General features: G+C 44.5%; 2 protein-coding genes across 11 annotated transcripts in view; one reads left to right on the forward strand and one right to left on the reverse strand.

The window, feature by feature from the left end:
* Abra (actin binding Rho activating protein) lies at positions 1-14,256 on the forward strand. 5 transcript variants are annotated; one of them, XM_023702313.1, is made up of 3 exons: positions 1-703; positions 3,061-3,408; positions 13,775-14,256. In XM_023702313.1, exons 1-3 carry the CDS (start codon positions 39-41, stop codon positions 13,818-13,820), a joined length of 1,059 nt encoding a protein of 352 aa, XP_023558081.1. In that variant the 5' UTR covers positions 1-38; the 3' UTR covers positions 13,821-14,256. The 5 variants fall into 5 exon arrangements, with proteins under 5 accessions (XP_023558081.1, XP_023558080.1, XP_023558083.1 ...); XM_023702312.1 differs by lacking the exon at positions 13,775-14,256 and adding an exon at positions 6,401-7,250; XM_023702315.1 differs by lacking the exon at positions 13,775-14,256 and adding an exon at positions 3,536-4,698.
* Oxr1 (oxidation resistance 1) overlaps positions 7,257-20,521 on the reverse strand; it is a 330,122-nt gene continuing 316,857 nt past the window's right edge. For 3 of the 6 annotated variants that reach the window (XM_004642244.3, XM_023702311.1, XM_023702310.1), the window contains 6 exons: positions 17,764-17,844; positions 15,674-15,799; positions 14,893-15,045; positions 13,061-13,156; positions 11,661-11,734; positions 7,257-9,088 (listed from right to left, as the gene is read on the reverse strand). In XM_004642244.3, the coding sequence (XP_004642301.2) occupies positions 8,953-9,088; positions 11,661-11,734; positions 13,061-13,156; positions 14,893-15,045; positions 15,674-15,799; positions 17,764-17,844 (666 nt within the window). In that variant the 3' untranslated portion in view covers positions 7,257-8,952. The remainder of the gene's footprint in view (positions 9,089-11,660; positions 11,735-13,060; positions 13,157-14,892; positions 15,046-15,673; positions 15,800-17,763; positions 17,845-20,521) is intronic. The other 3 variants (XM_004642246.2, XM_004642245.3, XM_004642247.2) reach the window with 3 other exon arrangements.

The raw sequence follows: 20,521 nt of genomic DNA on the forward strand, positions 1-20,521 counted from the left end.
CTTGCTGGGCAGTATAGGTCTGGGAAGGAACAGGTAGCATGGCCCCAGGAGAGAAGGAGCAGGCGGAGGGGCCGGCCAAGAGGGCCCTGCGCAAAGTGCGCACAGCCACCCTGGTCATCAACCTGGCCCAGGGCTGGCAGCAGTGGGCCTCAGAGAACAGCACCAGGCAAGCCCAGGAGCCCCCGGGCTGGGTGCCAGGAGGGACCCAGGATGAAGCCGCTGCTCCCCGGCCAGCCGTGCACCCCACTGCCCTCCAGGACGCTCAGAGGGCCACAAAGTCTCAACCCCCAAAGCCAGAGGGCAATAAAAATGCACATGGCTCAGAAGAAGCCACCGAAGCCTCACGCATCAAAAGGAAAGAGGTGACCAAAAGTGTCGTGAGCAAGGCTTATGAGCGAGGGGGTGACGTGAGTGCCCTAGGCCATAGGTATGAGCTGGAGGGGGACCCACCCGGGCCAGCGCACTCAGAGGACAGCTTGGACAGGCTCCTCCGAAGCCATGCGTCGCCCACTCGCAGGAGGAAGTGCGCCCACCTGGTATCAGAGCTAAGCAGGGGCTGGAAGGAGCTGTGCCAGGAGACACCCACCTGGAAGAGCGACAGTGTGGACACGGAGGACAGTGGCTACAGTGAGGCTGAGGAGAGGCCGGAGCAGGAGGCAGCCCCGGTGGCTACCACCAGGATCAAGCGCCCCTTGGCTTCCCAGTAAGTGGGTGTGGTCTGTGCTCCCACGATTGGGTCGCTCTGGGTCCGGAGGCAGGGGAGGATGAGGCCAGACAGAGGCCCCGCAGGACAGTGCCAGCCCAGCCTAGGGGCTCTGGCCACTGCCCCTCCTCCCAGACTCCTGCAGTTCTGGGGTAGGGTCTGTGCACAGCCCCTTCCTGGGAGGTGGGGCTGAGGCCCGAGTCTCCTCTCCGTGTCCCTAATGGTGAGTGTGACGCTCCAAGGCAAGCTGTAGAGCCTCAAGCTCCAGGGAGCCTCTCTGAGCCTTCTGGGGGCTCTCCAGGCTGGGCACAGGTGGCTACAGCCCTTCTTGCCCTCTGGGGTCCTTCCCCAGGGAGCTCTGCGTCAGGCAGTGTAGACCCAACCATGCACAGCTCCGCACAAAGCTGGAGGGACTCTGCCCAAGCAAGGTCAGGCACTGCTCCAGAAGCAAGGTGGCACTGTTGGACAATACTAACAGGCATTTGGTCACTTACCATCATTTGTAGGCACCTTGCTCTCCAAAGTCTGGCTCCTTCCCCCTAGAGGCCCTCTTTCTAGAGCCAGGGACTCTGGGAATAGCCATATGCCAGGCCTTGGCCAGCTGCAGGGCACGTGATGACAGTCAGAGCAGTCACCATGCCTTCTTAGGTCGGTCCCCTGGACGCTGGGACTCATGGCTCAGCTAGTAAAGAGCAGGCCAAGAGGGCCAACAGTCCTGGCACTTCCTCTGTCCACTTCCCTTCCCTGACAGAGGGACCACCTGGACATGCCAGGATCTAACTGTAGGAGGCCAGGGAGATACTTCCCCCTTCCACAGAGGTCCCCAGGACCCAGCATATCCACACAGGACTCAGAAAGGACTCGGGACTCAGAGACTGCTTGGTGCCAACACACTGGCAGGTATCACATGCCATAACCGGCCCGTAGAATCGTGACCATGAAGAGACAGGACACAACAGGCCCCACATCCACCCACACTGATCACACGGCAGACAGATACCAGGCTGTACCCTGAGGATAGGGCAGGACACAGCGCCACACAGGCGGGTGGGGACGCTCTACTTGCAGTGCAGGAGACAAGTGTGTAGCAGCGAGCTGCTCCCGGACTTCCTGCTGAGTGCTCCAAGTCTTCATTGGCAGGCAGCCTGGGTCTCAAGTATGTCTGCAGGTTTGGGTACTGCCAAGACCAGCTGAGCTTTTCTGAAGATGCCAGGCCTTGCCCACACCGCACGGGCAGCCTGCGCTCTCATGTGGGCAGCCAGGCAGAGGACAGTCACTGTGACGATGGAGGACAGAGCTCTGGGTGTGCTTCTGCAAAGGCAGAGGGGGAAATGTCTAATGGCTAGAAACACAGACATAGCAGGGCAGCATTGGTTTGGTTTGGCCGAGACAGTTCTAAGGAGTTCAGGCTGGCCTTGCACTGTGCAACCCAGGCTGAACTCAATCTTCCTGCTTCGGCCTCCTGAGTGCTGGGGTCACAGGCATGCAGCACCACAACTGGCTGGCAGTACATGTTTAAAAACACAATTTGATTATTTTAGAATTAGGCCTGCACCCTCATGATACTACTGGCCCACACTTTGCAAAACCAGGTTTGCCTTGTTGGTAAGAAAATGCATTCCAAATTCGAAGTGCAGCTGAAAGCACTCCTTTGTTAGGCGGTGCAGGCAGAGCGCAGGCTGCAGGAGAAAGTGTGCGCTCAGCCCAGCGGGGCCTCTACCCTGCCCCACTCGCGGCCATGCTCCTGCAGCTCACCTTCCAGGGCCGCCACCGGCTCTGTGACATGGGAACCTCCCCTCCGAGGAGCGGGGCAGTGGCGGCGCTCAGTGGTGGGGAACAGCAGCACGAAGCAGTCAGTGCTACTCCCGGCTGGCGCTCGCTGGCCGACACAGTGCAGCTGGAGGTGCGGCCTCATTAACCCCGCAGGCGACATTTCTGCAAGGCTGAGTGGTGTGTGTCTGTGTGGCGCTCCAAAAGCTCTTTCAGAAATCACTCAGAAGGTCCTCCAAGACATGGACGCCCTCCGACACCTAGAGCCCAGCTCCGAAACGCTGCTAGCACGCAACTCACACACACACACACACACACATACGCACTTGTATGAATTCGGTATAAGAAAGTTTATTTTTTTCAAAAGTTTAATATATGCAGTTTACTTACAGAGAAAATAATCTAGAAGGGCACATACCCTAAATAGTGGGTGAGCATGAGTTTTCTTTCCCTTCTCACATTCTGTAGGGTGCCTATATATATATTTACAATGAACAAATTACAAGGATGCGCACTAGGACACACGTTGGCCACAGTGCAGAGGAGAAGCCACATCGAGTGACCATACCTTGCCCTTTCTCCTGCAGGGCGGGAAGGTACACGGAACAGCTCAGCTGCAAGGCACACCGGAAGCTCAGCCAGGTGGGCTGCCTGGCGGGCAGGTGGCAGCAGTGGGCAGAGCAGCACATCCAGACCCAGAAGCTCAACCCCTTCAGCGAGGAGTTCGACTACGAGCTGGCCATGGCCACGCGCCTACACCGTGGGGACGAGGGATACGGCCGGCCCAAGGAGGGCACCAGGACAGCAGAGCGGGCCGAGCGGGCCCAGCAGCACATCCACCGTGAGATCATGGAACTGTGCCTGGTCATCCGCACCATGGCACGCCACCAACGGGACGGCAGGGTGCAGGTCACTTTCGGAGAGCTCTTCGACAGGTACGTGCGCATTTCGGACAAAGTGGTGGGCATCTTGCTGCGTGCCAGGAAGCACGGCCTGGTACACTTTGAGGGAGAAATGCTGTGGCAGGGCCGCGATGACCATGTGGTCATCACCCTGCTGCAGTGACCCGGTGGCCACCGCCCTGCTGGAGTGACCGGCAACGGTGTTCCCTGGGAGCAAGCCTTACCAAGTCAGACGTGGCCCATTCCTGTCCTGCCGCTCAATGCCAGCCTATGAAGGACTAAAACAAGCTAGTCTGTAACAAGGCGACAAATATTAAACAACCTTTACATAAATGAATTTTGCACTATTTAAGAGGTTTGAAAACTGACAAAGCACACAGAAAGCATTTCCAAAAGCACTCACAGAATGTTAATTATAGTAAGAATATTGATATTTAAAATTCTACTTACCTTTTGAAGAAAAAAATACTTGGCTATCTACTGAAAAATTGCTACAGCTAAGAAAAATGTGGACTTCAGATGAAGCTTGCAAAACATGTCAGCGACAATTTATGAAGAGTCCATTAAATTTGGTTAAACTTAAAATCCTCAAGAAGTTGGACTTCCTGCTTTTTAAATCAGCATCTCACATGAGGCAGTATGTCCTCAGCAAGAGGCTGAAGCTGCTGTGGCTCTGCCCCAGCTGGGAGCCCCGGCCTCCTGCTCCTGCGGCACCGCAGCGAAGCCCTGAAACATGCACCGCTATGGCCCCGGACAGGGAAGCGGGTGGCGTCCACAGGGGAGACCTGGACAGCGCCAGCATCCTGCGACTCCTCAGACAATGTTCTCCTACAAGTCTTAACAGTCATGCTGCTTAATCTACTTCAAAGCACAATGAAAAAATATAGAACACAATACAGAGTGTCCAAGGTAGAAGACCCTCATTGAGTCATTGTTGAATTAAAAACATTTAGGGCATTTCAATTTTCCTTTGTATTTTAAACACAGAAACATAACTGTCTAAAAGTCATGAAAAAGCAATGTGAGTCCTGCTAAGGTTAAAAAAAAAAAAGTACAGTAAGCAGGAGGCAGCAAGGGGCAAGCGTCTCACATAACCTGCTGCTTGTTAATTTCTCCTTAAGGAGAAGTAATGGCCTATTGAGCCTAAAAACAGTGGATAAATGTGAGGTACAATTCCCACCAAATTCAAGGAAAATCATAAGAACTATACCACTGGAGGTAAATACAATAAATAAGGTCAAATTATTATACCTCAAAATATCAAGTATTCACAATTGTGTTAGACTTAAAATAAAACACACATTAAACTACCTTAAGAATTACTTTGCTTTCCTGTATTCTTTCAAACTGAAAGTGCCATTATCCTCTTAAAGAAAGTGTTTTTGTTTCCATACAAGATTTGTAAAATTATAAACTAATGACAAGTATTTCTTAGAATCATGATGTACACTTTTCTAACAGTGACATGTCAAAAATTTTTTAAAAGGCTTAGGAATAAATGAAGCTCTTGTATTTTCTCTTCTTTTTCACACGATCATCATTGGTGACTTCACGTGGCCACTGACACAGACTATTCCGCATCCACCTGAGGAAGGAATGAGTCCTTTCTCGGCTTGCCGACACTCACACAAGCTTCAGACTCAGGCCTGGCTGAGCTCAGGACGCTGGCGTCTGCGGGAGGTGACTGCTGTGTCACAGAGGCAACTTCCTGAGCTGGGTGAGGAACAGTTCAGGGCTGACATGTTGCTATTTTTTTTTTTTTTTTTTTTGGCAGAACCAAGGATTGAACTCAGGCTCTTGCACTTGCCAGGCAAGCGCTTATTTTACTGAGCCATCTCCCTGGCCCCAGACATGTTACTATGCTGAATGTAAATTACTTATTCTATCACTGTCTTCTCACCTGGAATCCAAAAAATATTTTCTCCTCAACCAAATTAGTATTCTAAAATCCCCATCATAGGTAAATTCGCAGTTGAAAAGCCTAAGACCTTGTGACAGACCATAATATAACTCAGCAAACAAGCGTTAATGAAAATCCTATTTTATCATCAAAGAAAATATATTTTATAATAACTATAAATTCCTAATAACAGGTAATATGCCAATCTGCAGAATTTTCCTGTTCCAAACTTTCACATGCTTTCCATACAGTCCGCAGTGATAATTTTTTAAAACATTAAAGAAGATTCCCTTAAATTTTCATCAAAAATAGGTACTAGATCTGAAGTCTTCTGTATCTATAGATGATCACACTATACTTTTCTGTTACTGTAGGAAATAGTACCATATTAAAAATGTAGTTAATTATCTACTCTTGGAGCTGGGGAGAGAGCTCAGTGGTCTAAGGGCCTGCCTGGCAAGCACAAGGGTCGGGGGCCCGGGCGTGGTGGCGCAGGCCTGCAATCCCAGCACCAGGGAGGCTGAGACAGGAGGGTCACTATGAGTCTGAGCTGCATAGCGAGACCCTGTACCAAATAAATAAATTTTAAAAACTTTAAAAAAAATGTTATCCTGCTATCCTGTGTTATAAAATATTTTACATATTACTGGGTTCCCCCCCCAATTTTGTAGTTCTGTTGATAGATTCCATAATTTTCTCTTTATAAATATTTTTTAACATTTTGGCAGTAAGGTCATGCTAGCCTCAAAAGGCAATGTCAGAAGTGTTCTTTCCTCTATGCCCTGGAAGAATTAATTTAAAACCAATAGTACTTTTACCTTTAAAACCGAGTGGACCAGTGGCACTATCTGGGCCCGAGGCCTGTGTGTGGGCAGCCTTTACTCGCCCTAACTGGCCAATCCAAGCCTGTAGCACACAAGGCAAGGCGCTTCTCCATCTCCCCTGCACTGGCACGGGTCCTGGCACCAAGTCCAAAGGGCTCGCATCCCTCCAGAGCTGTGCCAAGTCCCTTGCCCGTCTTCACCACTCACTCACTGTGCTCCTGTAAGCTACAGGGCCTGAAAACTGGCCTTGTCAGAGACTGTGCTGTCTAGCTGTATTTAATCTGGACTTCTGCTTGCTCAGGTTTCAGCTGCCTGAGATGGAGGCGTGCTGCAGCCTTCCCTCTGCCTGCTGCTCAGCGTTGCCGCACTGTAGACGGCAGCCTCCGAGCCCCTTTGTAGGCCGCTGTGAGCTGGGAGGCGCTGCTCCCTAGGTGCAGCTTCAAACCCACTCAGACACCTTCAGGGGCGAGCACTTCATCTGATGGCCAGTGAACCAGTGCTACAGCTTCTGCATCACTGCAGCCCCTAGCTGGCCTCCTCCCACTGCCCTGCCTACCTCTCATCGCACGCTGGCCATCTGCAGCGTCGGTCGGGCCAACTCTGGAGCCCCGTCCTCAGCACCACCCACTTGTGCATCCTAACTCCTCTCTTCCAAATCCATGCCTCCTCCCTGCTCTTCTTAGCCAGACAGCGTCACTGTTCTCTGGCTTATATGCCAGGCTGCTGGCTTGCTCTTGTCTCTATACTCTCTCCCTCTGGGAACCTACTGTTGCGGGGTGTTCTCTCGAGTGCGGACTGCTCAGGCCTCTTCTCCACTCCGATGCTCTTGCCTGCCCCTGTGAAATGAACGCCTTTCTTGGCAGTGCACAGAGCTCTTTAAGGCACTGGCTTCTCCTGTACTCTCACCCACATGAAAACACACCTGCGAAACAGTAAATGATGTGCTTCTTCCACATGGGCCCTGGTGCCATTTTCCTTAAGCTGCAGCGCTGCCTGCAGTTCTGACGCACCTCCGATATACCCTTCAGTCACCACCTAAACAGTGTGGGCTAGAAGCAGTGGTTTCACCCCACACGACAGTGTGCTTCCTATATGACTTCTTAGCTATGAAAAGGACTGGATTATTAAATAAATCCGAACTCTTGATTGTTTCCATGTATTTGATTTTATTTGGTGTATACCACTATGAGCTTATTGTAATTGAAATCCATTACAGGATTTTTAAAATTTTATTTTATGATTAGTCAGCTCCACAAAGACAATATAATACTGCTGTGGAAGACCAAAGGGAGAAAAGACCTGATGTACTTATTTACAATTCCCTATGTTGTAAACACGGAACCTATACACTGTTACCAACAAAACGAGAGCGTTACAGAGCCAAGGAGGGAAGCCCTGTGTTCCTGTTCATAGTCAGCAACAGCATCTTAGAACAGAACACCAGGTCTGCTTTGATTAGCATTATGCTTTCTTTAGATAATTATTTTTTAAAAGAACCAAATATATTTAAGTATTTCCCAACTAAAACTATGCAAGCCAATGTATTTGGCTTATAATTTCATTTTTAGAATAAAGTGCTATAAGTATCCTGGCAATCGACGCTTTCCGTAAGAACAAAACTACTTTGAACATTAATTTACAAGATATACACTGTTCATCTGGAATTGCTGAAATTTCAGCACAAAGTCACTGTCACATGAATAACAGCAGGGTTTTGTGTGTGTTTTTGCATAACATGAAGCTTTGAAAGTTAACTGATGAATTATTGCCACAATGGCTTCTTATTGGTTTCCTACAAAAGAGGATAAGAGCTACTAGTGTATTCTACCTTTTCACTTTTTTGAGGTCACTTGACAGTAAGTTTGCATATTCACCAAGTCTACTGAGCTACAATATTGTCTACTACAGTCACTGCTCCTTGTAAGAGCAATGCTAATGAAAATAACATATACCACTAAAATAAAAAGAAAACTGCTTTTTCTTTTTGAATAGAAAAAAGCCTATATTTTGGGGGCTAATGTGCAACAAAGCTAAAACAACTGAACTGTAAAACAGTGTATCTGACACGCTATGCTGAGAACTACACAGCTGATGCATCCACGTGTGCTCTGTGTTTATGACAATGCCCTACTAAGCTATAATATGTAAATATGAGAATTTCTTGCTTAGTATGTAAATCCAATAGAATCATTAAGTTCTCATTCTCCTTCGCCAATGTAAGCCTGTATCTGAGAAGTCAGTGATGAAAGCCCAAACCTGCAGACCATGTACACTGCAGTCTCATGACCAGAATTCTCCTCAAATCCATTCTTCTAAATGAAATGGAGAGTGTTTGCAAAATTAAGAGAGAAGGTCATAGGTCAGTCGCAACTAGAGCTCAGTGGCCTGCTAAGTGCATACTCTTTTGGCATGTGGTGTCTCCTTCGTTAAGTGTAAGGTGAGCAGGTCCCAATGTCACCTGTGCCACCTCACATGCAGGAAGATGCTGTCTCCTCAAAGCCCCCGTGACACTGCTCTATAAAACAAACAATGGAGTTTTTAAAAGTTGGATCAACAGAAGAGCACCATCCTATAACAGACTGAGAAAACATGGATTGAAAAAAAAGTGGCTGGTATGGTCAAAATGCTGTCAAAATTCAGACAAAAAACCTGGTGATGGTCTAAATCTAAAGAACTCTGGGACAGGAACATGATTTGAAAAATAAACGTCAAAATGATAGCTGTAATAAATGGTGACAGACTAATTGAAAGCACAAGTGACACGTAACATTGTATTGCTTCTTGAACACTTCAAACAATGCTTGTCCATGTCAGGTTTGGGCCTTTATCCTGCTCAGACAGACAGCACTGTATTTATTCGAAAGCCCAGATTTCAATGTCTTGGATAAAGAAATCTTCCTTTTTAGAAAGTGTATGATTCCCAAATGTTTTACAAGAATGGCTTCTTCCATGGTAGAGATCTCCATCAAGCCAAAGAGCGAATTCTCCTCTGTAACACATAAAACAACAATCTCTTAATACTTAAGCCCTGAACTGTAAAATAATTTAAATGAGGCATTTCATTATCCAACACGCCTAAAGCCATTCATTTTTCTAAACTCCTTTTCTTTCTTACCCTGACAAGCAACATTCTTTTGTTCTTATCCCAGTATATAATCATTTATTTACTATATAGATCAAGGCATAAGCGCTTTAAAATTAATTCATACAGAATTAACTTTTGACACAGGGGCTGCTCTGCAGCACTCAGCACTGTAAATTTCTTCTTTGTCATATGGTTTTAATATATTTAACATGACTTCTTTAGGGTATGAATTTCTACATCATCTAAATTGGGGCTGTTAAGGGCCTGGTTAATAAAGTTTATATATCTTAATCTGGAAAGATAAATTTTACTGTTAAAAATAATCAGTATGAGCAACTAGAGTGTATCTTCTCTAACATGCTAAACTTCATGAAAATAATTCTGCTTTCTGAGTAAGATGTTGTTTAATAAGGAGCTCAGTTTGAACGGGCTTCAAATAGATACAAGACTTGATGAGATTCTTTAGCAAACAGAGGGACAAGGACAGAACACAGGTGTGATGGGAACTTAAGGAAGAGGGAAAACATAGCCACGCCAGGACTGCTCTCTACAGGTAGGGAGTCTCCCTTTGCCTGAGAGAAGAGGCAAGTAGACAGAGGGCTCATTCACACAGCAGCCAGAGATAGTCTAGTCTCTAAACTTCATCTTAGGTATCAGAGGAGAAGAAGACTTAAAAATTAGGACTAGTTACCTTTCAAGGGGAAAAGCCCCACAGATCTGTGTGGCCTTTACAGCAGAGCAAAGTTTAGCCTGCGAGGAGCTTGTTCAAAGTCTCCTGTGTAGTGTGCTGCAGCTGGGACTGGAGGCAGGCCACGTGAATCCATAAGGGAAGCCCGCCACACCGTGACATGGTTTAACATGCGTGCAAGGCTCATGCACTGTAAGTGTGGTCCACATGCAGCTATGTCCAGAGGGGGTGGAGCACTTAAGAGGAAGCGTTGGCAGAGTAGTCCCCCTCTCCCCCAGGTAGGGCACCACCCCAGGCAGGGCCCCATGGAAGCCCAAGTGGCTTCTGTGAAAAGGATCCACTGAGCAAGTCTGGCACCTCAGCTCCTTGGGGGCCTCACTCCCATCTTGCCAGAGGACCTCTTCTGCACAAGGCTGTTTGCTTTCCTACTTCTCTGCTATGTTGAGATGCAGCCACAGGGGGCCTTCATCAAAGGCCAAACAGATGGGGCTGCTCAGTCTCAGGCTTGCAGCTTCCAAATCTGTGAGCTACATAAATCTCTTTGCGTTAAGTGCCCAGCTTCAGGTCTTTGGCTATTGCAATAGAAAATGGAGCAAGACAGAAGGTTCCTGCTTAGCATTCTGGAACAGTCAGTCCCTGTGGTTTCTGTCTCTGAATGTATACCTTTTTCCCAGAAGATGGGAAATTTGCCTTCTTATCAAATGACCCAATGGTTACTTTAGCTTGGTGGAATCATGTTACAGAATTGAAATCCAGTTCTGGCAGACATCAGTTTCACACTGTATCATGACTGTGAGGCTTTCTTGGAGAGCTCTAAGAATCACATGTAAGAATACCACTTAGGGAAGAGCTAATGATACCCTCAAACTACAAAAAAGGTGTGGCTTGACCACATAAACCTTGTATGTTGAGTCCAAAAACCAAAAAAATAACCGGGAAAGCTACAGTAACCATGGTTACTTTTTAACCACTATAATTGTGCCTTTGAAACACCTATTCATAGGTAAGTTGTAAGAAAATTTGTTAGAATTGCCAAAGATAGCAAGTATACCTGCGGTTCAACAAATTCTGTGGCCTAAACAAATTACAAGTATACATCCTTGATTGCAGGATATAATAACAACATTTCACAAGTCTGAACCACTTAGCAGTCAATGTCCCATAACACCAAGGAAGGAGCTGGCGGGTTATAAGCCCTGTCTATCAGGGAGCAGGATAGGCTGCTTCTCACTGAACAAACAAGAAATCAAGTTCCTCAAAGTGCCTAGGATCCAAAAGAATCCAGGGGACTGATCTGTACTGTTTAGCAGACCAAAAACCCTTAATCTTTCAGGAGTCATTAAAATTTTTTGCAGGAAAACAAATCTCTACTATTGTTTAAAATATTAATTCAAGTAGTTTTCACAGAAGACTAACTGGAACACTCTAGATGTATCCCACACATTGGGAAAAATGACATTCCACCACGATAACGTGAGCACTTCAGAAGGTCAAAGGCAGTAGGGTGGTTTCCTTTCAAATATCAAAGATCTACTATACTCTGAGGTAAAAGAGTTAACTTTTACCATTAATGGGAATGAAATAAATAGCATTTTAAAATGAAGAAAAAATACTTCACCAAGTTTCAAATACTATATTTGGCTTACTTCTTATCAACATAGTTTCTTTTCCTTAAATTACAAGTTTGGATTTTAATGTCAGAATTTTCCAAAGGTAATGCATTAATAATCCAAATGCATATTCAAAGTTGCTTCAAAAATTTCATGGTGAAAAGTTCAAGAGACTTACCCTCCACCACCAAAAGCTAATGCATCCATGTCTCCTTTGATAAAAAACATATTATCTCCAGTCCACTTAAAGACCTATACAAATGAAAACAAAGCTGTATGCATACAAATAACAATGGCACCTAAGCAGCTAGTTCTCCAAAACTCAAGAATTAGCAAAGTCTTCACTAACATTACTAGGAATGAAGGTAATACAAAAAGCTTAGCTTCGGGTTTGTGTGACTAAATCTGAAAGCACAACCCGTCCTACAAAGTTACTCAATCCTACTTCCTCAAATCTTATTAACTTTTCAGACAATGAATCTCTCAGCTCTCATTCCGACATTAATGTTAACAAGAAACATAAGTAAAGATAACTCTAAACCAGGCCCACGGTCTTTTCTTAGGGTATGGCTTTGGTAATCATCATTCTTCCATGACTCATGATATGCATTCAGATTTTTCCACTTTCAATTTCTCCCAAGAAAAGCAATTTTTTAAAAAAAATATTTATTTATTTCATACTGGGTCTTGCTATGAAGCTCAGACTTGTGGTGATCCTCCTGTCTCTGCCTCCCCAGCACTGGGATTACAGGTGTGTACCACCCACACCCAGTTTCAATGGCCTGCACCGTGGGGGGCTGATATGGGTGCAGTACTGGGGACTGAACCCAGGTCCTTGCTCTTGCCAGGTAGGCACTTAGACTGCTCATCTATCTCCTGGCCCAAGAAAATAATTATTTTGTTTAGTGAAATTCTATATCGTTTCTAATTTTTTGCACTATTTTTTTATTCTCTACAAAAAATTGACAAATCTGTGGACAAGGCTAGTCATTAATATTCTTAAATATTTATCTAATCTTTTCTGGGTAATTTACCTAAACCTAATAACAATATCTAGAGTCTCAGGTTTACCATGTTTTTCAGAATTATTCATTATCATTTTCTTTTTGTATACTTCTACTTAAAAAGAGAAAAATGATGAGTTGTATAGTTCACATTCGTGTACTAATGTAAACTTAGTTGATTGTGTCAGTGCAGGTCTGAGCAGCGATCTCCTAACACAGTTGAGGAGCAGCATGGAAGCCCAGGACAGCTACAGACGACGAGCTCTGGGCACCGGCTGGAGCCCATCCCAGAGCGGGTGGGCAGACCGGTGGCCGGGGAGAGCCACATCAGCAGGGGGTTTAAAGGAAGTCGGCTGCACTGTCAGCCCTTCCTGCTGTGTTCCCAGATACCACGGGCAAGGAATACACACTCTTATTTTTTAAACTGATGATGTTAATTCCTTTTCTCAAGAATAAAATGTAATTTATCTCTTACGGAAAAGCTGACATTTGAACCTAAAGGATCAAGACCCAAAGAGCACAATTTCTTTGCCATGGCACCTCTTTACATAAAGATATGAGCAGCATTCCTTACCTCAAACTCTGGACAGAAGGTGAACACGAAGGTCTCTCCGGTCCCATAAAAGCCATCACTCACTTTGAATGGCTCCGATGCTAATGCACCAAAGACCTAGGGTGGCAAAGGCACATCCACGGGCACGGCCATGAATTTGTGTCATTAAGCAATACCCTCATCATTTATGCTTAACTCAAATGAAACAATTCAAATCTGGAATACTTTTATATACTTCTATTTAAAAAGAAAAATTACCTGTTATATAATTCATATTCATGTCAAACGAAAAGAATATCAGCTTTTCAATGGGGAAAATAGATGTTTTCTAATTTTGAAATCTAAGAAGATATTTACTATAACAAGCAGACAACTGAAAGAGTGGTAAATCAAGGACAATGTATATATAATAAGGGTAACATTTTGGTGTAGTGCTTAGGAACACAAAAATGCTTCAGCCTGGGTAAACTTCTAGCACTAAAACATGGACTACTACTTCCTGTATTATTAGAAAACCTCCTGAGGGCAGGCTTTGGTGGGACCTGCGGGCCTTTCAGCCTCACAGCCTTGCATGGCACCCAGCAGATGGCCTGGGTCACAACTGATGAACATGTGTCCCTTCAGCATGCTGGGGCCATAGTGCCACTTCCCAGCCAGACAGCAGAGGTTGGTGGGCGATTTCTGTAGTCACCCTCTCTCCTGACAGTCTTTTTTTCTACTTCTAACCTTTAACAGACTCCTCGACCGAAATGGCAATCCATGGGGCGAGAAAAGCCCATGAAATGCAAACACAGTCATGGCTGGAATCATCACAAAGCCAAGCCCCTGACAGGCACCTCTGACAGAGAACACTGGTGAACAGCTTGAGAAGCTCCCCTGCCTCTTGCAGGCAGCAGCCCGCCTCCCAGGGGCGCCTGACGCCACAGACGCAGCCGGCCCACTTACTCACGCCTGGGAGCACAGGACGCTCCTCTCCCGGAGACTGGGCTGGCACCACGCTCATGATGCTCCTCGGCGCCCTGCCAGTGCACCGGAGCCTTTTCCCAAGCGCTTAGCCCTGGGTAAATTAACTCTCAAATGGGGAAGACCTTTACCTCCTGGGGGATGAAACCGGAACACGGCCGAGCTGACCATCACATTCACAACATGCTGCAGGCACTGAAGCCACTAGTGGAGCCAGCAATGTACTTCGCTATGCTGGGGCAAATCAATGCTTCTCTCTTAACTGTGCTTTTGTTCTTCCAATTACTATTAAATAATCAATTAATTTTAAAAGTACTGGGTATTGAACCCAGGGCCTTTGCACTGGGTTCCAAACCTCAAAGCTTTTCAGGTCTTCCTCTGAGCCCTCGCTAAGTCAATAAGCTGCCCAGACTGGGCTCAAACTGGCTGTCCTCTGAGTCAGCTTCCTAGGGTGTGGGGACACAGGCATGTGCCACGAGGACCCGCTACAAATGTCTTTATCCAGCAAACTTTACCCAGGCTTCATGACTGTCAGTCCTATCCTGTTTGTGAGCCTCACTGGTATGAAAAACTCTTTAAATACCACTTTCATTTTTTCTGGGTTCTTACTATACTTAGTTTATTTTCAAGATTAGAGATAATATCATTAGATGCTCTTTTCTACCACATCATACTCTCTGTGAAGAGAGACATTCGTTATTCATATCCATGCTTATATTACTTCTATTAATCCTCTATCCACTCAGCAATGCCTTACATCTAAAATTACCCAATAATTATCAATTACATAATGCAATATGCTGCTGAAATCATTTTTCTCAGGTGAAGAGGCTGGAAGTCACTGTCACTGTGACCCCTGCTGACAATATCTGTGCAGTTAGTGTTCCTACCTGGCCATCACTATCTTTGATCACCAGCAGCACGGGGGTGTCCAGACCTGTCATAGTCCGGTAAAGGGTCTTCAGGCTGGTGCCATGTTTGCCTGTCCCATACACCAGGGTCCATGGGTAGCCAATGGTCCTTGGCGGAAGATGCTTGGTGAGCTTAGGGAAAGAAAAATGCCAGCTTTTACTTGACAGTTTTAGTGTCCATATGCAGGACACTAACATGAGTTGGAGTTTAATTGTACTTATTAAATGTAGGCTACAAAGAGAAAAACCAACAGTTCATCACTCTCAAAGATCCTGAGACACTTAAAAATTAATCATTTCTCAGCAGAAATATTAGTTGTCCACTGAGGAAGGACTCACAAAGAACCAGAGGTAAGAAAAACAGATAATTTTGCTTGTGCCTTCCATGTATCAAAACACTTTCAGATAAAGAATTAGAATAGAAATCAGGCCTCACTGACTATATCAACAATTTGTTCACTTATAAAAACCTTCACACTGACAATACTGCAGTCCTTAGCTGGTGTCAGGGCTCCATGAGGTAACACATGGGGAGGAACCGCACCAGGACAGACCAGGTCCAGGCCAGGATCTAGGCTGGCCTAGGCTGCTGAGGTCATTCTCTGTGTGCTGCTGACATCTGGCTCTTTCCCCCTCTACTCTCACCAGCTGTCAAGTTTTGCTGCCTTTCTCTCAGGGCAGAGCAGCAGCAGCAGCTCTGAAAACGGGTGCTCTCCTCTGACCCCACACCCCCGATACGCATGCACACAGATGGTCACACCTTCTCAATCTGGTCTGGCAACAGGAGCTCACTGGGGTCACTGAGGTTGGGCCGGAAAGATTCAGACTCCAGCTCTGCCTTCACAGGAGCAGCCTGCTTGGAACTGATGTCTTCCCGGGTGGTGATCTAAGAAGGAACCAGGAGTGGTCTGTTACTACCATTAAGATAAGCACTCCAGAGCATCACACTTTTAGTTAAGCTACACTTTATACCTCCCAGCAGGTGGCTAAAGCTGAGCTTAGGATTTTAAAAGGTTAAAGATCCCCCATCTGTTATCAGTGGTATATCCAATTCAGAGAAAGAACTTCACTTTTCTCACCCACAACATGAGGAAGAACTGGTAATGAATTTACCAATTGTCAGACTTTATTTGAACTAAGTAGTTCGGCCCCCATATTTGTATGGAATGGGAGAGAGTTCCATGCAAACTTTAGCCCTTGGAGTGCAAAAGTGAACCAGCTAGCTGGTTTTCAATTAGCTGCTACTTAAAATACGTAGGATTATTTTTTCATGCTAAACTTAACAATTGTCAGAAACAATTACAAAAACTTCCTGGGAATCCAACATTTAAAGAATAGTAAAATAAAATGTGTATCATTTTTCTTCTTCTTGGTAATTCTATATATATTTGTGGACTAAAAATGTTCTCATTTTTTAAAAGGTCATTTTTTATTTTTTTAATGTATTTGGTACAGCGTCTCACTATGCAGTTCGGACTTGTAATGATCCTCCTGTTTCAGCCTCCCCAGTGCTGGGATTACAGGCACATGCCACCACGCCCAGTCTAGGTGGCTGCCCCATGCACATGGGGCAGGGCTGGCACTGCACATGCTTGCCTAGGCAGGTGCTTAGGCCACTGGGCTATCTCTGCGGCCCTAAAAATGTCATTTTTTAACTTTTCAAACATCAAATTTTTTTTCTAGTTGAACCCAGCAATAAATTTTGAAGTTACTTACTCACAAATGTTTGCAAAAAAATTAAGAGCATTTCATGCTTTTGCTTCGGATAATATGATAAAAAGCTACCTTAAATATTTAGATGATTAATAAAAAACACTTCTGTACAGTCTATTCTGTTAGTACTTTTTATATTAATTTTAATATATGAAACATGGGAAAATACAGGATATGAAACATAACTACCAATGATGACAGTTTCAAACTGGAAAACAAGCAGCCTCCTGTGGGAGCAGATCACTAAAATGCAGCGGCGCCTGGGAGCTGGCTCGCAGGGAATGGAACCGCTGGGCGACTCTGGCCCTGGAGTATCTCTGGCCAGACCTGCACAGTGCCTGTCCAACAAGTACATGCTATACAACTGCCTGGCTTGTGATGAGAAGCTAAATGTGAATGCTTTCACATCATCAATGATGTGAAAGTTTAAAGAAAAAGAAATCCAAAGCAGCATTAAAAGAAAAGAAAAATACCCAGCAGGTCTATCAAAACCACAAACATACCTTACTAAGATGCCCGAGACACACAGCTAATAATGCACACACTGCAAAATGAGTTTTCAATTGTGTATCTTTCTTGATTTTTTTAAAAAAATACAAAGATTATTTCATGCAGTTTTAAATAATTTATCTAGTTCTGGTGCCTAATCTATACTCTCCAGAGTATTTTTAATACCAATGAAGAATGCCTTGAGAACAAAAAGAATTTGTCCCCTGAAGATATGAGATGTGGAGTTATACAACTGAAATAAAAAATTTTTAAGCCTTGCTGCCCATTAAATTTTTAAAATTTCCCATAAGCTCACATTTTTCAGGTTGTTTTATAATAAATCTCAAACCAAAGGCATTCTTCTGGTATTAAATTTAAATGAAAACTCATTGAGCTTCACAAAAGAAACACACAGTTCCAAGGCTAGTCCTAAAGTGACAGAAAATTAATCTGAGTACTTTTCAAATGACAAGAGAAGAAAAGATAATCCTACAGCTCTCCAAAGCAATACTGCTTTAGTATAAAAGGCATTTTCCAATGGGTCACTTCAGTGCTGGAGTCAGAACGAATGCGTTGAGTGGGAGGTCTGCCCTGGCAGAGACACTAAGGCTAGGGAGTACGCAAGCTGGGGGTGAGCTAGGAGGGCACCTGGAGACGTCTGCAGAGAGTGCGCAGCTCCTCAGTGTTTAGAGCATCGATCCTGCGGTGATACTCAGCCACTGACACTACCTGAATGTGGAGACAGGGAGACAATAATTCCACTGGCAGTTGAGAAAAATATCCAACAACAAAGAAAGACGGGGCGAGGGAGAGAAAGGAAGAGAACAGAAAGCAAAGAGAAATGAAAAAAGAAATTTAAATGGGGAAAGAGAATTGTAGTCAAGAATTCTTTTCCCACGCCAGGCTGAAAATTCAAGCGATTCATCTATCAAACTAGAGAAAATTCACAGGAATGAGTTTCACCACTACAGACAACAAGTTGGAAACAAAGGATTATATAGACTACTCCATATAGAATGAATTTGACATAACACATAACTTTTTTATATAGCAAACACTATGTACAATATAACAATGCTTCACTAACACCAAAGAGAACATCTAAAATCTACTGGTCTTGCAGTTCACAGAGAATGTGGTGGTTTCGACTATCCCCTCAAGTCAGCTGAGCTCAAACATCACACCCCAGTGGCCTTGTGGGAAGGATTTCTTCCAGGTACAGGTGACAGACCCCACCTGCATCTGAATGAAACAGGGGAGGGGCAAGCAGAAGACAGGAAGGGCACTGAAAACCACAACAACAAAAAGAGCAAGCCCAGGAACTGTCAGAAAGTTAAATTTCCAAAGCGTGTCCAATCCACAGACACACCCTTCTCAGGCATGTCTACCTTAGTCTTTATTTATGTTTCTCTTTGCTCTTGCTATTTGTGACTAAAGCTTAATGTTTCTAACATCTAACTTTCTAAGGGAACTCTGTCTTCTGAAAGTGCCTGGATCATTTTCTTGCTTGGTGCTGAATTTGAAAACCACATATGACAGATCAATAGGTACAGGAAACGCCCCCACACAGACACCCACAAGTTTCTTCAGGTTGACACACAGCTATAGTTTTTTTAGATGATAACATAACTGTAAAAACTGTTACCATGATACAGTGGACCTAAGACCTCATAAACCCGCGCTGGTTCTGAGTGTCGGGGACTCCCCTTGCCATCACTCAGAACAAATGTATGCAGGCTTTGGTCTCAACATGCAGTGAAGAGTGTAGACCTCTAACACAGATTTTAAAGCGCTCTCCTTCTAGCCAGCTACACACAGTTTGTTGAAAGATGCAAAGACACAATAACAGAAAAAACAAAACAAGACAGAGGCCCCCCTGGCCACTGTTTCCAGACAGACTTGTGCTGGGCCAGGAGGTGTCCACCAGTAGAGCTCGGTCTACTCACCCCTCCCACCCCAGCCCCCGCAGCAATGATGGGGCTATGTGTGCTTATGCCTTCCAGCTTGGTGGAGTCTCAGTGGACAGAGGTTGAAGAAGTCCAGGAGTAGTTTGAACCAAATGGAGTTTAATGTTAAATGAAAACATGGCTGCGGACAGTGCCTTGCATTCTAATAAGAACAACTGCTCTTCACACAGTTTTACTTGATCACTTTTAACTAATTACACTAACGATTAAATAATAGTGGCTGAAGAGCTCACCACCTTATTTTTGCCATTTTAACACTTTAGGTTTGAGATTAACTGATTTATACATTTTGAATAGTTATCAGAATATTTAATTTTTAAATTTCATCATTAGGTAAAAATAATAAAGATCTTTCACTTAACAACAGAATTTGCAATAAAGAAATATTAGCTACTAAAAATAAAAAATCATCACCATGCTTTTCTATGGCCAGAAAAAGAAGTCTCTATAAAATATTTAATGGCCAATTACATGTATTTTTTCTTTTTTCCATGACATCTAAACTAATCAAGTTTCCTAGATAAGAATTCTCAAACCACAAGACTTAATATTCTCTTTTCTCCTTCCAATTAACCTTATTTTATCTATTTTAAAAAACCCTTCACGTACCCTATTAAACACACTCTTTGGCTGGAAGGGAACAACTAGACTCAAACTGAATCAGAGTCCATCTCAGTATCATCAAGAGTAGCGATTAATAAAGAACAACTGCAATCACGAGTGTAAGCTTATCCTGTGGCAAAGTCAGGTTCTTTAATGTCACAAATCTCTTTTCCATTTAAACTGCAGCTTTCCTAGCACTTAAAAATTTACTGCCTCTCCAACACTAATGTTTACTCATGTCTTGTTTAGGAAAGATACAGGAAATTGTCATAAGTCTGAATTAAACAGAGAAAAAAAGGATGTAAAATTCTGTACAAAAATACACTTTCATCTTTCAAAAACTATGTAAAAAAGAGACAGATCTCCAGACTATGTGACAGAACCTGAGTCAGTCTTACATCAACTTTGATACACTTGACAAATCACTTTTCATGTACAGAATTTGTTAACCGTGCCCCCCACAGGTTAAACCTAACAGCAAACACAATTTCTATAGGCTGTTCCACCTCACACTCCTACATATAGGGTAAGCACAAGGCAACCAAGCCTTTCCACCTAAAATCATAGTAACTAGCTACCTAAAAGTTATTAACTGATGGCTAATGGCCTGGGTCCACTCAGCAGGACCTATATGATGACTTAAGCTCTGCAGAACTGAGATCGACCCTCCAGGACCTATAGCATGACTTAGGCTCTGCAGAACTGAGAATCACCCTCCAGGACCTATAGCATGACTTAGGCTCTGCAGAACTGAGATCCACCCTCCAGGACCTATATCATGACTTAGGCTCTGCAGAACTGAGATCCGCCCTCCAGGACCTATATCATGACTTAGG

This window comes from Octodon degus, unplaced genomic scaffold, assembly GCF_000260255.1.
Source record: "Octodon degus isolate 3935 unplaced genomic scaffold, OctDeg1.0 scaffold00148, whole genome shotgun sequence".
In the NCBI taxonomy this organism is placed as follows: Eukaryota; Metazoa; Chordata; class Mammalia; order Rodentia; family Octodontidae; genus Octodon; species Octodon degus.